We start from the raw sequence: 18,489 nt of genomic DNA, 5'->3' as shown, positions 1-18,489 counted from the left end.
AACTTAAAGGTCAGTAAGAATTATAGGTAATAAGGGAAAGCTTGTTGACCGAATTTTCTATTGTGGAAAGAAAAGGTTCTTCTTTCAATAACCAGTTGAAGCAGTTTGTTTGTTTTTAAAACAGAATGAAGTACTGTGTAAAACAGGCACATAATTATTTTAGTTTTAAAACCTTTTATTTCAGATAAAGCATGCTGCTATATACAGAAAATAATGTGGGTCAAAGCAAGAGCAATACAGAATGGGCAACATATTCCTTAAATCTTACATATTCCTTAAATCTTACACGATGCTTTTAAAAACTTCAGTGCACCAATAGTACTATATATTCTCCTCACTCCTAAATCACCTCTAGCAAAATGTCATTTCCTCACAAATCCTGAGCAACCACAGCTATCTCTAGCTTCCATATAATGACAAATTCAGGATTCCAACATAAAACTTACAGCAATGGTTTCAGCAAATTACTTCTACCAGTATAATATATTGAAGAAATATAACTTCACATTGCTAATATCTTATTTCAAACAGCATCATTCAACTACGCAAACTAAGTATGTTTTACATTTAGCAAAGTCTAGGCCAGGCTCAGTCAGTTTTCCTTTCAATCTCTCTTTCTCCTACTTGATTATCTTTACAGCAGACTCAGTAAAAGTCTCATTCCTCGTCCTCCTAAAGAAATACCGTCAATAACTTCCCTCTCATTTTCTTCTAGAATTAAAGTCAAGAGCGTACAACAGTGATGTTTTCCTGTATACTGAAGTTACATTTGATATAGTAAAGGACAAAAGCTAATCTACTTTATAATGAAGAACAAGAACTGGGTTGTACCATTATTTTTACTTTTGGTGACAGTGAATAGATACCAGGCTAACAACAGAAACCTACAGAAGACAGGCGCCCAGAGGAAGGCCCTGGCAGTAAGCCTTTCCTGCGCGGGTGACACTCTTAGGCTCTAACTCAGGACAGCAGTTAAAGTTTTACTGTGATTCTCTGCCTCGTGTATTTGCCTGCTAAATGTGGGCTTTTAACTTTTAACATTAAGGAGTTGCGCCGATAGGCCGTGATGCCAGTTGCGCAATTTGGCAAAGCGTGGGCTGTTACGTTCCGTTTCAAACCTTTCCCTGTGGCGTGGAGAAAGAGAGAGAGAGAGAAAGACAGAGACAGAGAGAGAGACAGACACAGAGGAGAAAGAAAGGAGGGAGAAAGAAAGGGGTTAGGGACCATGGCTACCACTCCCCTGCCTTATAACTAGGGCAATGGCAATTTATTTGGATTTTTTTCCCCTCAGCTTTCAAATCGGTGCAAAGGCGGCTCTGATCCTTTTTGGACCATACATGAAAGGTTTTGCAGTTGTTCATTTCCAAGTAGTAACTTGATATAACTTCATATTCTTTGACTTGTGCTTGGTATTACAGGGCTGCTTTTGCTAGAAACGCAGTGTAATCCCATTGTTTTCCTGCCAGCAGACTCTCTGGGCTTTTCCCTCCCTTCCCCCCAACTGAGCAGTCAGTGAAAGTTAACTCCATTCAAGAGCAAAATTAATGCAAGTATTTTCCATTCCATAATGCCTAGGTCAGCCTGCATATATCCTGCTCTCCTTCCAGCAAGGACCACCAGCCACAGGTTTCAGCAGTATTTTTCTGTAGCTTTTCTCAGCATAAGTGAGTGAAAGTGTTGACATTTGCATAAATATTGCTGGTTATTTCTGTCGAAAAGCAGAATAACATGGGATTTTCAAAGTGAAGTATTGCCCCCCTCCTGTGAACACCCCTTGCTACCTTGACTGCGGACTGGGGTGCTCGAGCAAGTTGTAAGCAATGTTCAGCACCTCTCAGGATTTAACCTCCTCCAGACGTTCTGTGGTTTAAATTCAGGTTTCGTAAATAAAAAGGTGAAGGAGGAGGATGTGGGATGAGAGCACAGTCAAGGAGAAGTATATCAAACAGAATGGAAAATAAAATGTTATTTGCAAAACGTATTTGATTCATTGCAAACAAGGTCATTTCCTCCTCGTTATTTACACCCAAAAGGCAAGACCATTGTGTTAATGCAGCAGAACTTGAGAGTGAAACCAGCCAAACAGAAATGAACAGACTGGGCTGGTTTTACTCCTCAGGCTGAAGAAAGCACAAAACAATAAACCCAGTAAATGCCAACAAATTCACTAATATTTCTAAATCCTCTGTTCCTAATAACACAGTGCCATGCAAGTAATGCTCCTAAAGGAGTCCTGATGTATGACTTCTCCAACTAACTGTCTTTTACGCTTTTAAGTAATTAAAAGCTATCAAGTATTCCTAGCTGAAATGCTGAAACTTCATGATGGCATTTTTTCACGTTATGTTGGAGCACACTAGCTACAGTGGGTCTTATGTGAAATTTAAGAATTCCCTTACTGCTTTAAAGATACACCCTTCCATTTGGGGAAAAGGTATTCAGAAACATCTGTTCGGCTTGAAATGGATACCATCTTTCTGGAAAATATTCCGTAACAATCATCACAACAGTAGTGGAAAGTTTTCATAGTGAGTTATAATCTTATGTGTGCCTTCAGGATAGCAGTAGCATGAGCAAAGGACAGTTGTGCAATGTGCTCATTCATGTTAACTGAAAGGAATAATCCGCCACCTGAAAATTCCCAAGTTTTATGGGTTCTGTTCAGAGCGTATGCCACAAAGTTAGAAGCAGCAGTCTAGAAGTAGCCATTATGTAAAACAGTTCTGCCAAAAATAAGCTACTTTCAAAGCCCAAGTGTTTGGAAGAAACCTGATCTCACCATTTCATGCAGTTCTTGCTGCCTACACTGAAGAGCTGAGAGAAAGAGGCGAGAGAAAGCACCAGAGATCGCTTAGACCATGCCCCGAGACCAAAATTCCCCGCAGTGTGAAATCTCTGGCAGTTAAAGTTTTGGAACATGAGGGATTTTTTCCAGATTGCCAGCACAGCGTGGGATTAATGAAATGCTGAATCTGGCAGGAGTCAGATTCCACAATTCCATGGAAACCTTTTGCTTTCAGGAGCCCAGGAAGCCTTCCAGGTGATCCCAAACTGTGGGCATGGAGAAAGGTGTGGCTGTACAGGCTGTCAGGAGTAGATACTGAAGAGGAGTTTCTACTCCATTACTGTGCTGGAAGAGTGGAGTTGAAGTGCGGATGCTGTGCACCTGACATAGGTCCTTCCATCCTTTACAAAATCAAGAGTGGCAGGGGCCTTGCCAAAAGCTCAAACAGAAGGGGCCCAGTAGGCCTACGATGGATACGTGCGTAACCAGGGCTGTTGCCACCAAATCTGCAAGGGAGCGTGTGCAATGCTTGAGGTAGGTACCAAGCCACCAAGATAGGGCAAGCACTATCAGGTAGTTAGGAAGGAGAGCCCATATTGTTCCTCGCACCAGAGCTCATGCCAACCGCACTGTACCCATATAACCACCTAGTGTGCAGTCCCTTCTGCCCCTACCTCCAGGGAGCGCCCTTCAACCTCTTCGGGTAACACAGCTCCACCTAAATATACTCATAACCGTAACTGTCCTTGGGAAAAAAAGGGTAACACAGCGATACCTCAACACTGCAGAAAATGTGCAAAGCACAGCGGATGTAGTCATGTACTTTAAGTTACGCTGAATAACAGAACGTGCAATTTACATATGTTGCCGTGCTACTAGATAATTATTTTCAATGTATCTGATACCACGTTCAGTTTCCAATATCCAGTATTTTCCAAAGCCACAGACTACAGCTAGGAAGATTATTTCTTTAGAACAACATATTACTCTCAGATGTGCGTGGGGGACTGTTAAGTTCAGCACAACGCTTTAAATCCCATCATAATAAGGATTTGGATGTGTGCTATTACATCAAAACAGATAATGCACAATACATTTAATAAGAATTAGGCTTGCACATTTGAGGGACGAAATAAATCCACGAGGGATGTAATGTCAAGCCTGATGTTCAGGCACCCAGCCATGAACTTTGGTGAACTGCAGTGGAAGGCTTACAGCAAACATAAACTGAAAGCGTAGTGATTGCGTTTCCACAGGGGAGATGACAGACATCTTTCTCACCGATTCAACATTTCTAACTTGCACTGTGATCAAAAGCTCAAAACCTCTATAGAAGCCATGCGGCAGTAGAAAGAAAGAAAATAGAGAAAAAGAAGAGAAAGTGGATTGAGCCTCAAACACTTCATAAACCCAGCCAGCGGCTTCAAGTAGCTCACAGGACACAGGGATGTGAAGTATGCAGACAGAAAATCAGGCTTGTATGCAGGATGCTCCGACTCAACTGCAGGTTTTATGCTCAGCATAAGAATAATAAATCTATTTCCCGGCTGTGTAAGACAACATAACATGATGTAAAGCCTTTAATTCCTTATTACACCTCTGAACATATCCACTTTTTCAGTGTTTTTGGTAGATCAGATGAAACAAACACATTTATCCACTAGCAAAAGCAGTCCTGTGCTTCCACATTCTACAAATTTGGGTTCTATTTATTCCGAACAAAACATAAGCAAGTGATCATGGATGCAGATGGAAACTACTCCTGAGCTGTATCGTTTCAGGAGAATCAAATGTCAATCGCAGGGTCATCCAAATAAATTGCTCACAAATTTCTGTGCTATCACAACATTATATGTTTTCATCCAATTACACAATCAAGTAGTTACACGGGGCTTGGTCTTAGGAACTCAGTGCATTCACACACCCAGTAAAGTACACAACAGTTGCATGTGCAGGGAGCTTTCAGATTTGAACACACGCTTCAGGAATTTGGCACCATCTTTCCTAAAAACATGCCAATTTGTTATCCCTTTAATTCAAATGCCTCTCACCAACAGCATTTTAATTTTAGTGATTTTTAAGTAAATGTATTAGAATATTTTAAGACAAAAAGACAACAACATATGCTCATATTAATGCTGGTTTAAAACATTATTTGGTTATCAGTAAGGAAAAAGCCATATTTTTCACAGGGAGTGGCCTACCTTGACCTCCTCAGGGCTTCTTCATCTGGGTCTTGCACTGCAGGCAAAAAAATGTTTCAGTTAAAAAAGGAAGAAAGGAATCAGCTTTATGATGAAATTATAAGGTCTTTAGAAAGGTATCAAAAGCCTATCTAAAGGTGCATTCGTGCTGACTTTGCAGCCGTGGATTCTGTAAGCACAGCATGAAGGGGAGCAGTTCCCTAGAGCTGGGAAGAAGGATGTTAGCAGGAAAGCAGCTATTACAAGTACTTCCTCGTTCGTTCATTAGCAATGGTTCACAGCTGTAGGCAATGATTCTACAGCAAGGACCTGCTGTTCTGTAGGAAAGCATGAGAGGCAGGAGCAGATTCATGAGCGGAAAGGTCCCTGAACTTCATTCTCTCTGGATCAGAAACAAGCTCTGAGGTAGTGCCAGGTGGTCAGAAAAACATTTCCATAGGCAACAGGTAACAAAGTTCAAGCTCCCATGACATTCATGGCAGATGCAGGGCTGGCAGAGAACCGTAGGTTCAATATAAATGGCGATCCATAATTTTTTTTAACCTCCAGAAGTCACTTCCATAAAAGACTGACAAGAGACATGAATTGTTTATCTTTTTTCCCAATGAATGGGCAGCTTTGCACATCTAGGCTGCTGGAAAATGAACAATTTCACTGAGGAGGTTTGATCTGTAAGTACGAAGAACTGGGGGGTCTCAAATGCTCCTTGACTGAATAGTCTGTCATGCTCCTATGGTGAGAGCCCTGGCAGAGCAAAGAATTCTCTTCATAAAGCCCAAGGCGAGATCACATGCTTTGCTTTCCTGGTTCCCTCAAGGTACATCCAGGGTTCTCCAATCTCAGCCCTTACCGACAAGGACTACAAGTTGGACACGAGTCTTCCTCGAGTATCACTTGCTCATACTGAGATAAGAAAATAAAGACATGAATCTAAAATCAGGATGAGGGGGATGGTTTCTAATTTGACTTACTGTACTCCGTTCCAGTCATCTGGGCAAGGATGCGAAAAGACTTAGACTGCAGATTGGCAGAACGGCGACTCCAGTCTTCGGTTTCATCTTCAGGCTTGTTCTGAGTTTTAAGCACAGCCTGGTACACCGGAGAGGCACTGTCTACGTGAGGATCTTTAATAGGCAGGGTACTGCAATTCAGAAAGCAAAACGTTGTGAAACGGCAGTGGTAGCTTTCATCCCAACCTCCCTCTGGTCTTAGAGCTTCTCATCCAGAGCAACAGCGATCCAAAACATTTGGATATGGAAATACTACTTTTTAAACAAATTACACAGATCAGTTTCAGGCGAACTAAGAATGTTATGGCTCATTCTGTCTTTGAAACGGCCAGTTGCCATTCAGATCTGCGTATTGAAGAGTGTGAAAATGCTTGGGAATGTCTGTTCATGATTCCTCAGCCAAGGCAGCCACGAGCTTACGGTGGTTAAAGTAATGTGGTGATAAAGGAGAGGATGCCAGGCAAAAACACTTCTACACTTCTCTGAGCATTCTTGTCCCGTATTATTTCTTATAAAAATGGCTTCACATTAATACTGGTTTATGTTATGTCTTATTACAATTTTGGGCCAGTGTATTTTAAGGTTGCAAATAGAAATAAAAACCATATTTAATTGTAAAAATAATGTGATAGGCTTTTATAGTTTTTTCTAGAGATGATTACTCTTTGCCAAACTCTGAATTAAACTTCCAGCTGCCATAACTCTGGATTCATTGTCTACTAAACATGTGAAGCGTAGGAAGTCTGGACTTGGACTTGAGACTTGCATACATATTTTGTATCTGAAATCTTTAACAGCAGGTTGTATCTCAGAGTCTTACAACATCTCTAACCACCTTGCAAAGCAATATATCTGGGGAGAAACTTCCAATTTTGTACACCTAAAGCCAAAGCTACGAAGCTCCGTAGCACTTTGATTTATGATGCAAGCTAGAAACAGACTTAGTAACTTAATAACTTTTTTTTCCCCTGCAAAAATAACTTCTGCATAGCATACAGTTAAAATTAAATATTAACAGAGCTGCAGAAATATACACTGAGGGGATGAAGTGTGCTTGGAGTAACTTGGCTCCACGACTTCTCTAAATACACGGTCTATTTTTGAAGCGAGTGATTTATTGTAACAGCTTTAACATGCTATTCCATATAGAGCTTTGCAAGCAGCACGCTCAACTTCATGGAAATTGAGAAATGGCTCTGTTAAAAGTTAAGGGCCGTTTGGTCCAACTAAGTCACTGCTGTAAAGTTCCAGGAGCAGTCACCTGCTATAAAAGTTGCTTCCTTGGTGCAGGCTCAAAGTTAGTGTTCTCTAAGATCCCACTGTGCAGAGACACCTGGAGGGAAGTTGGGTTTGTGATCTGAAAGCCTGCGAGGAATCATCAAAAAGCCAAGGAGCATGTCTGCTATCCACATACAGCAGTAACATACACTGTAATAAAAAATGGCACCAGGTAGTGCCTTAATATCCGTATTTTCCAGCTGACACCCTCCTCTTCTTCAGCAAGGCACAATATATGCTGTTTGAATGGATTTGCACCTAACGATAGTACGGGGTGTGTTCTTCAAGTAAGACGTGTGCTTATATACACTATGGGCCCATAAGCACCCCATCTCTTCCGGATTTTTTTTTTATTAGAGGAGTATTTTTATTCCTCATAACCCCCAGTACATCCAAGCTTCTCACTCTCTTGAGGACGCAGCAGGGTACAAAACCCAGTCATTTTTCTTTTATGTGTTTCAGTACAATCACTTGGGTGGTGGAGCATAGCTTAGAAAACCCCCGACTCTTCAGTTTAAGCTCTGCCACAAAACATAAAAGTTACGTAAAAAAGTCTCTCGGCGTGGAAGATGCCCCGTAGCAGGAAGCAGCGTTTTCCAGCTCCTTTATTTGCTGACATTTCCTAGACCACTGTCTCTACACTATCTAAACGCTAGCAGGTATGGAAGGCATAACGTGGGCTTGTTTATTTTGGGAAGGGTGTGTCAGCAGCGGCTGGTGCTAGCGTTGCTCCTGGGAGCCCCAATGGACAAATTAGTCCCGTATCCTTCTTCAGAGTCTTCCTCTTCTGGCCCTTCGTACACAGCAGGAGGGCTCGCTGAGGCAGGGAAGCGAGGGCAGTAGCGAGTTCTGCTGACTTCACGCAGAAATAGCCTTTGTACGGAACAGAGATACTCTGGGATACCAAAGCAAGCCAGCAACCCCCGCATGACCGCTCTGCTGCTACTTCTCACGCTGGCTACTGCTGAGAAGCTCTGTCACTGTAAAGGGTCCAGCAAAAGTTCCCCAAAGGTGACCCCATTTTCAAGCTCCCAGAGGTGCTTCAGGCCCACGCCTCAGTCCTGACAAGCACGCAGTACCGTGCCCTGTATTACTGCCAGAGGGGGCTGCCTGGCTTTGGCCAGCGGTTACCTTGATAGCCCCAGCCTTACTTTTTAACTCTGCTGAAGCTTAAAAAACCTGCTGCATGGGATAGCAAATTTCACAGCTGCAGGCTGTTGTAGACTGGATAATAAACCACTGGGTCGCCGACATCAGCACTGCTGCCGCTCTCAGCCACGGACTGCTGCGGCACCAGCGGCGGGCGAGTCACGGACAGTTCAAATTCCTTTGTGAAATCCTCTAGCTTTGTTCTTATATTGTGATCCACACACAAAAAAGCAGTTTAAAAGTGTGCGTATAGATACACCACTAGCTCAAAGGTAGTTAAAAACCACTAGAGGCTGGACCACAGAATTGACAGTAGCAATGTGTGGCATTAATACGACATATTAATATCCTTATGGTAGATGATTAAGGCAGGAAATGGAGCTTGGTGAATTAACCTTCCCTAGCAGAGTGAAACGCGCTCATATAAACTGAACTAAATTAATGCAATACATTGGAATATTTCCAACTCTGTCTTTAATGCAACAGGCCTTTTTCTTTTTTTTTAATCATAATTATATTGTAGATGAGTAACTAGGACATATGAGCCGCTCAGCATGGAAGTGTAAAACAGAGCGCATCGCTGATTATGAGCATTTCATAAACCTAAATGTGACAGCTGATTTTTACAGACAGCCTAAAGATGCACATAACCATGTTAATACCTCTGTTATACCTCTTCTTAATTTGATTTTTTTTTTCCATCTCTGTGTGTGTGTGCAGAAATCTCATGCATCTTGAAGCATATTACATTACACTGCTGTTACTGAAAAAAAAACCTCTTCCCAAACGGGTTAGAGCTTTTGAGGGGTTTTCATATTATAGCCTAAGGTATTTTAGTAGGATTCAATAAAAAATTGTCCCCCTTTTTCACATCATCACGCAACTCACATCTTATTAGCATTAAAACAAGCTTTAAAGACAGTCTTTGAATACTCTTTAAATAAGTAGCAATGTGATTTTTTTTTTCTTGGAGTTCATTATAAACTGTGGTTTGCCACATGAATCACTCCCTGGAGTCATTATTCAGATCTAATTTAAGCAGTTAATAAGTAAAACCTTAGGAGCACCGCAGTGTTCTACCCCTGATGTAGACATACAATGAAATATTGGGACTTTGGATATGAGACCGATTCCAACTATTAAAAAAAAAAAAAGCTCTAAGAGGTAAAAAAGCCACCAACCCGAGAAACAAACAGTTCATGCAGACTGGTAAATTATCCAGCCAAGCTGACTGATTGTAGAGGATGCACGAGACTTTCGTTTGTGCAGTCACGTTACTGATTTTGCTACTAGAGCTGTTAGGTCTTTAATCCTGATAAAGTTGTTGGTTTTATGTCTACATACATGACTTGTGAACTTGGCTAAAACTGCATAATGGAATTCAGAAGAGGTTTGACAGAAATGCATTTGAAATGTACTGACCACGTGGTTTTACTGCAACCAGCTCTTGGTTCTTGGTATATCGAAATCAGTTAACACAAAGCAACATAGAGTGAGAAAAGATATAAAGTCGGGGCATGCAGATTTTTCTACCTTTAAGTTCCAGCATGGGGGCTGAATAACTGCAGTATAAATAATTGATATGCTTTCCTTTCTGTTTTCCATAGTGATCCAGTACGTGTGGGTTATTTTCTAAGTGACAGGAGCCTGATTCTGATCTCACTGACTTAAGTTAAAACATCACTGATTTCAAATGGTCAAACTAGAAAATGGATTCTTATCTTATGCCTGTCTATTCTTCATCACTGATAAAAGCAGCAAGCAGTGTTTCCAGCTATTGTCTGCCAGAAAGAACAGAAGCCCTTTAGATCCTCAGTCTGCGTCCGCCTATCATCTCACACACACCCTGTGGCTTCAGGGCTTCTCTCTAACGTGAAATGAAAAGCCCAAAGAAGAGTCATTAAGTGCTGAGACCAACTTACAGGCAGAGAATTGAGACAAGACGAATCAGTAGACAATATGGGCTGCTTTTATATGAGAATCTTCTCATACAAATATTTCTGCATTAAGCATAATCTTATCTCAGACTTGATCAACTAAGCAAACTGAAGGACATCCTCGCTTTCCACCACAAACTAAAGTTCAGAACATCACAGAGGTCAAAGCAGCACCTTAAGGAAATGAGTTACAGGTTTAATCGAATGAGTATCAGTCAGTGGGTAGGCCGTTTTTGTATCAGCACAAACCTTTGCCTTTATATCTAGACTAAAAATGCTGTGTTAATTGTAATAAAACCATCTGCTGAGAAAATTGTTCTGTCACTGTGTTATGAGTTTCTCAAAAAGAAGTTACAAACCAGGCTGTAGCTCACAGCACAGTAGATTTAGGGAGTCCTCTGCACATGACTGCACATGGGAACAGAAACATGAGTTTCTTCTGGGGCCAGGTGAATGTTAGGCTTAGGAGTCACATTCCAAAAGGAAGGAAAAGCTTAAAGAGTAGTTTATATAGCGGATCTTGCAGAAAACCTTTCTTTTTGCAAAATTACAGGTGAGAACATATTCACGGAGCTGTCTGCAAAGAATAACGTTCCACTAGAACTGTCTGATACAAAGGTATTAATGGAAATAATCACCCATTATAAAGAACACAGAGAAATGAACTTCTTTCATTGTACTTTACCAACTGGAAATATGAGCCTGCTTACACCTGTGGGGCTTCACTGAGTATTGGTCAAAGCCAACTAAAGGTATTATTTGGGATCCATCGTTAGGGAGAGTGGTGATGAGCAACAGAATAATATTGGTGCAAAAAATCACTGGGCAAAAAAAAAGGTTTTTAAAAAAAAAAAAAAGAGAAAAGAAATGGCCAGTAAAAGGAAGCACGAGCAAATACATAAAACATCTATATTTTGAGTAAGCCTGCAGCGAATGTATTGAAGAGAAACTGTGTTAAGTGTGTTGCTATCCCTGTATCTTGGTGTCAAACGAAACGAAGAAAGAAACCTGGCTACGTTCATCACACATGTAATTTCAGTTAAGGCATAACAACTGTGGGGAAGTTCATCAGATAAGATTACCAGAAACATGCATTGGGAAGGCAGAATTATTAAAGATCAGTGGGTTTTGTCATAGCCCAAAGGGTATCTGTAAGACACACATACAGTCTGTAAACTAGGGATGGGGATAATACAGCACAACGCTCCCTTCTGAGGAATAAAACAGTAGCCAGTACTAGAGTATTATTTTGCATTTTTCATGTATGAATAAAAATTCCCCCCCCTTCCTGTTCTTTCTGAGTTATGCATATAGTACAGTGGTTATTACAAAGCAGTCGTGGTAAGTCAAAAGCCACCCAATGTCACATACAGAGCACTAGATATATTTTTTGCAAAGTTTACCAGTTCTAGGAAGAATACCAAAAAAGAAATGTTACATTTTCTAACTATCCATCCTTTTAACTTCAGAACGATGAAGTGCTTTTCAAACACTATGTAGGACCAATTTCACGTGTAAGATACTCCAGAAAAGAGTGTCCAGGAAGGGCTGCCGCGCCATGCACGTAGGGACGGTCAGATGTACCATGCAGAGAAAGAGTCACTCCACACAAGGAAATAACCTTACCTAGCAAATTCTCCACCCTGGGCTTGTGCCTGGCCTGCGATTGCATCCATGATAGCATCCTGGGAATACATGCTGATCGGGGTGTTATACTGGGCGTGAATTATAGTAGCCTTGCCGCCTAGGCCTTTCACCTCAATGGGTTTGTGTGTAGACAGGGCAGAGTCCTTCAGCACATTGGGGTTGAAACGCTCCGTGAACTCCGTGCTGGGTTACGCAAGGGTGAGGTTCGAGAGGGAAGGGAGGGAAGAAAGGAGAAAGGCGTGGCAGTTAAGTGAGAGAAAAAGCACCGACAGAGGGGCGTGCAGGTCTGGTCATGGCATCGCACCACCAAAGCTGGTCAGAGGATAAGAGACAACATACGTAACAAGTAATGGTTAAAAGCTGGCTGCGCTCAAGGATGACATTTTTGTGTTGGCTCACAGATGGGGAAGGAGAACAAAGGTAAAAAAGTTGTCACTGTATGAAAAATCACGACAAATCCCTAAGTGTTTATGTGACACTTACATGTATTAAAATTCTAGTCTTACCTGCATATATACATGTAAGCGTATAAAAACGTGTACACACACGTACATATGCATGCCCATGGGCGTACATACATACTGTAGAGAATTCCCAGTTTATTCACTGCATCCATTCTTTCTTTCAGAAGGGCCTTACAACGTGCTAGAAAGTGCAATGGGGTGAACAGCTGTCAGGTCCTCTATTATTCAGAAGATTCCAATACTTGCTATCTGGATTATTAATCACAGTGAAATTTAGTACTTGCGCCTTTTAACCTTCAAAGCTTTCCTCACAAAGACTAATCTTCCCCAAATCTCTGCACAGCCAGCCATAAGTGTCGCTATAGCATGAAAAATGCTTGGTCTCACATCAGAATATCCTACATTGCAATCAACAGGACAGGGGCAGTCAGAAGAGCAGCCACTGTGTCCTCCAGTGGCTCCATTTATGAGGAAGGATTTCGGTTTGAGAAATTGAGCCACGAGCAAGTTAACTGAAGCCCCCATTGCAACAGAACGAGTTGGTTTAATGTCAGACTCTAGACCTGGCTTCCTTGTAGCGCCTAGTTGTACATGGTTCTAGTCCTAGAGTTAGGACTGAACGTTGCCTGGAGTTTCAAAGAGCAAGCGAAACCTCAGCTGTCAGTCACTGAAGGAGCTGCTCCTCTCCGACCTACGGGAGATCAGATGGATCTTTAAGTCCACTGTTCCTGTCCTGCCAGCAGGACCAATTCCACATGTTCACCAAACTGGGCAAAACAGAGAATTCTGTCCTTTGGGAAGTAACGGGTATTTCACAAAGATTTAATTCTGCACTGAGCCCAAAAGCTGGAAATGGATTTATCTCCCCACCAAAAGAAATTCCGAAAAATGTAATCCCGTTTGATTGGAACAATTTTCCTTTTCAGTTTAAAAACACTGCACTGTAAGCTTATCAGCTAATATTAAGTCTTTAGCTGAATTTTTTTCATGTGACTGGACAACATCATCTCTGGTTGGCAGGGGAACATCGGTGTGCCTGTCTGCCATGGGTTAGCCCCAGAGGGCGAGTGTTAAAACCGAACCCTCAACCTGGTGTGGAGGAAAAAAGGAAAATCAAGTCAAGCTGGCAGCCATCTGACTTAATCTTCCAGAGATTACCAAAGGTGATGTGCCACCTCTGAACCCAGCCAGGGATTCCATTACATGTTCAGCCTTTTGTGTGGTGGGATGCCCTGACTGAAGATGGGCAGGGAGAGAGACACAGTCACACCCCATTCCAAATGCTTGCTAGAATATGAACAGCCACATGCTCCAGGAACAGGGACATAAATGCGCACATGCTGTATTACAGCCACAGCCTTTAGTGACACACATCAACATTAGGGGAGGGAACCGGGAAGCTTTACAAAGACATATTCACATTTTTAAACCTCTCTCCATTAATTATTCATCAGCTATGACAATATTATTATTACACTGACATCATCTGCTGAAGGGTGATGTGCAGAGACGTGCAGGTTGTTACACTCTTGACTCTTCAGCATGCACATGCCTTACTTTCACAGTGGTATCTCTTTTCTTTGTAATACCCTAAACGATCACACGATAATTATGAACACACAGGTCCTCGAGATCTTGAATTTAGTGTTCTCTTTGCTCCCACTGTTAGGAGTACTAGAGAGATTTTAAGCCCAAGATCCGAGAAGACTGTGTGAATGAAAAGACAGAGAGAGGTTAAATATGCCACTTTTAAAGCTCAAAGGAATTGGTTTCCACAATCAATTACAAAAATAAAAGCTAGCAATCTTAGCCTAAACTTCCCTAACAGTAGCAGCAACAGTCATTCAGGCTTTTGCTTCTGGTATTTAAATAGTTTCAGTGACATCTTTCAAGAGGTTTTAGTCACATTCATATCGCACATACCAAGGCAAAACTTTCACTGAAGTTAACATAAAAATAAGAAAAAAAGTACAGATTTTCAACAACAGAGTTTTCTTTATAATTCTGGAAGTAAACAGAAGACACCGGTGCTTGTAAGGGGTGCTGTGCTCTAGGACAAAGTGGCAGAGGTAAGATGCCAGAGACAGCTCGAGCACCTCTGCAAAATGAATGGGATTTCTCCACCGAGCTGGGAAAGGATCAGGAAACATAAATCCCAAAGCAAGTAAGATTAAGAACACCCCTATAACATGACTTCTGCTTTCTAAGATAATTGTAACAGAATAATTATCAATGTAAATTGGCTCGAGTTGCATCACTCCAAAGGAGTTACATCATTTGTGTGAAATCACACCCACTCCTCACTAAAATCAGAGAATGCCAGATCAGTGTAAATTATATACATTAAATATTATTTCCACTTTATGTATTCTACTACTTCTAACCTTCTCTCATCAGTTTAAATTTGACATTTAACCAATAAAATTATGTATTTTATACTGAATTTAACCCAGTCTCTCCAGCAATTTCTGGACATCACTCAGTTCAGAGACAGAAAGTGGGAATTGAGACGATCCTCTACCTTTAGAAAACTAACGATCAAAGCTGAGGACTCTGTGAACTTTCCGAAATAAAGCAGATGAATCACATTTTCAAATCAATAGTTGCTTCTTTTTTGGGCAATATGCTTATTAAGATATATCACTTTTTAGATCTTTTACGTATCAGTATCTCATACCAACCTAAATTTGAATTTTAGTGGAGTAGGACTTTGGAAATCGATTTAGTGTTGAGGCTTAAAATACATCCCTAGTAATACACCAAATGCAACTCAGATAAGGCTCCCCAAATCCTGAAGACAAGATTACTTAAAGAGTTAGGAGGAATTAAACGGACTGTAGAGACAAGAACATCCAAAAGCATTTACAAAAACTGAGCAAGCTCAGATACTAACTCCATTTGCAGCATTAGAACATCACCAAGAAATGCTGAACACGTGGCGTGCTTAGAAGGGAGCACCACCGGGCACCAGTGGCAGCTCGTGGCACTTGCCATACCAGAAAGATTTTTTTTTACAGAGTATTTCCACTTGCAAGCAGACACAGCAGGAACACAAAGGATCATGCTACCCCAGAAACCAAATCTTCACACATACAGCGTAACACAAATACTTGGCACTACACAGAAGTGATACTAACTTGGCAGCGGTGTTGGTTATGACCTATAAGAAGAGAAAGAGAACAAACAACATCAAAACCAACCAAACAGAAAAAGTCCATAGTTTTTAGAGTGCAAAGGGCAAAAGGTATCTACAAAACTTACTAAAGCTTTTTTCAGACCATCTACAGATAAGAACAAAAAGTAAATGTAAGCCTGAAAACCCCAACATGATTAAGAAAGGAAAAAACGTAGGGATTATAACTGATCCACTAGGACTTAGCAGGGTACCATGGCATTTTGGCTGACCCTTGAACGTGATTTTATTGCTATGCATCCCTAAAAGTACTATTATCAAAGTGTATGGGGGGAGGGAGCGGAGGGAAGAAAGAAGCATTTGCAGAGTATATTCTCATCTGAAAATAGCAAATGAGTGGTAAAAATTATATTCTTCCTTCAGATACTAAATATTCAGGGATGAAGTCTGTTCTCCTCAGGCCGCCCTCAGATTTGGTGTTGCAAGATTGATTTTTTTGGTCTTTAACATGCTGGAGAATATCCACAGAACATATTGGTAGATGTTTTAAATCTAAAACTAAGGAAAATGCCTTTGTATTTAACAAACTATTGGCCTAAATCTGACTGTACCTACATTACGCCAACAGTGGTGTAAGCCAATTAATTTATACCATGTGAAATGAAGCAAGCCTGTGCATTATGTGTTTTTTGGATATCCGTATCAGGATGTTTTATTCCATCTGGTATGTCCACAGTATGAAAAACCCCATATGTTCCTACTACATCCTGCTTCACTGCACAAACAAGCAGTGATGGTGGCTTGCACAGTAATTCCAAAGAAACACAATACAAAACTCAATGTAGGCCTTACACGGGCCAAAGCTGGGAGCGATGGACAGATAGTGTGCTCAGACTGTAATATTGTATTATTTGCCAATAACTCGTTCTGTTGGTTGCACGAATAGCATTAATGGGCTATGACATTTATTTTAACTTGGCTTTTTCAAAGCTTAGAATACCCGTATTTTACTCTTACATTCTTGGGTGAAGAGTAATTCACCATATTTTGCGCAAAATAAAAAGGAAGAGAGGCCAGGATCAGTTAATAAATGTTTCTTCTTACTTAGCTGCACAGAATGCTGTTGACAGAACTGGGCACTGAACCTTCCAACGTGCTGCTCTAACAGTTCTGGATCTGGGACTGATAGGAAATACTGGACAGCAGTGTTACACTGTTAGCGTGACATTCAAAGCAGATTTGTTTCCTTCTGCTTTTGCCTTGCAGAACCTTTGGTATTACCGCTTGGTTTTACATACAGTCCTTTTGCATTGGCTCATGCAGCTGCCTTTTTCATGATCAAAAGCACTCTAATGAGCCAAGGCTGCAGTAAAGGCTTTGCACTTCTGCATTTCCATGGAAAAGCAATCACAGCTCACCCTCTGCAGTGACCATTCTTCACCCTCTGCAGTGACCATTCTTCACCCTCTGAGATTCGAGAATATTCTTCTAACTTTATAAACCCTACCTTAAGCCAAATATATCAGTCTGTTACAGGAACCAGTAGAGATATATTAGGAACAAGCTGTGGCCTGTAAGCACATCAGTGATCCTATGTCCATTTTAGGTATGTGCAGGACAGCTGGGCACTCATTTACAACGAAACGTAGTGTAATAGTATCATTTTCTGAAGTGGCCTCTGATGCCTGCTTTAATCTTCTAATCCAGGCCTCTGCCTTACACATAAAATAATATATTTTAAAGGCAGAACTAATGTCCCTAAAATACACCTTAATTAGAAGAACCACTTGTTTGCGTAAAAAAATATGTTCAAAGATAAAAATCATTACATGCACACACTAAGAACAGCTCCATGTCTCAGGGAAGATTTTTTTACATGTGAAGAGGCTACTATAGCTTCCTTCAAAAAAAGAATAAAGCTTACTTCTCCTTATGTTTAGTACGTGATGAGAAAATTCTCTCCAGTTCAGAGCCACACATTGTTTTAGCTTGATTCTAAATACGGACACGTACGAAACGCCCAACTTGCTGCTCACAGAGGTCACACAGTAAGAAGCCAGTAACCCAAGCCACCTGGCACGTACTCGTGGGACAGGTATTTACTGCCCTTGACCTACAATGTGAAAAATTCCTACACTGGAATGAAAGAGAACCCCATGTTACAAGCTATGACTCACTCTTCTTATTTATTAATACTCCCCTTCCCAGAGCTTTCAGCACATCAAGTTCCACACTCTTAACAGGCCACCTCTATTTTTCACCTTGGGCCAGGGTGATAAAGCTTTAATGTAAAAGTGTATCAGAGAAACAGATGCTTTGTTATTCTTTGCAGATCAAGGAAATAATCTCAAAGTGAATTTTAGCTTTCCAACAGGATTTTCCAAAGGGTTTAGCTAAACCTCTAACAGCATTTCATCCAATTCAGTTTAAATGATGTGGTGAAAAGGACACCAAACTGAAATATGAAACATACCTTAAGATCAGCCCCCAAACCTGAATTTTCTTACAGCTTTTACCATACTTCTAAGTGCATGTTAATGAATGCAGAATAAATCCACAGTTTTGGAGCACCAGAACTTCACAATCTTTACACAGCATCTCATGTTGTACTGTATGGTAAGAATGCCCACAACAAAGGCCAGAGCTGATTTAGCAGAGCTCACAGGGCTTTCCTTGTGCACTCTTTCACATCTATCCACAATGAGATCGAGTCTATCATGGATGATATCAAGCCCCAAGGTAGTTACAGGTTCCACGTTACTCCCCACAGAGCAGCAGGAAAGATGCCTCTCACTTCATGGGTAACGCTCAAGCAGGAGTGGGAGAGACGGGGTAATTGAACTCTGAATTTTCTCTGCATGTAAACAGAGATGTACAATTCT

The 18,489-nt window shown here is 41.1% G+C and overlaps 1 protein-coding gene across 1 annotated transcript in view; it reads right to left on the bottom strand.

Annotated features, from left to right (window-relative positions):
* Positions 1 to 1,027: 1,027 nt before the first annotated feature.
* The window catches only part of LDB3 (LIM domain binding 3), a 74,312-nt gene continuing 56,850 nt past the window's right edge, over positions 1,028 to 18,489 (bottom strand). Inside the window, exons 4-8 of the mRNA XM_035889234.1 lie at positions 15,612 to 15,634; positions 11,990 to 12,193; positions 5,961 to 6,130; positions 4,990 to 5,026; positions 1,028 to 1,124 (exon numbers count right to left, since the gene is read on the bottom strand). Coding sequence (XP_035745127.1) covers positions 1,028 to 1,124; positions 4,990 to 5,026; positions 5,961 to 6,130; positions 11,990 to 12,193; positions 15,612 to 15,634 — 531 coding nt within the window. The remainder of the gene's footprint in view (positions 1,125 to 4,989; positions 5,027 to 5,960; positions 6,131 to 11,989; positions 12,194 to 15,611; positions 15,635 to 18,489) is intronic.

The sequence above is a fragment of the Egretta garzetta genome, unplaced genomic scaffold, assembly GCF_000687185.1.
Source record: "Egretta garzetta isolate BGI_Z169 unplaced genomic scaffold, ASM68718v1 scaffold280, whole genome shotgun sequence".
NCBI classification, from domain to species: domain Eukaryota; kingdom Metazoa; phylum Chordata; class Aves; order Pelecaniformes; family Ardeidae; genus Egretta; species Egretta garzetta.
This window is presented reverse-complemented; position numbering and strand designations above follow the sequence as displayed.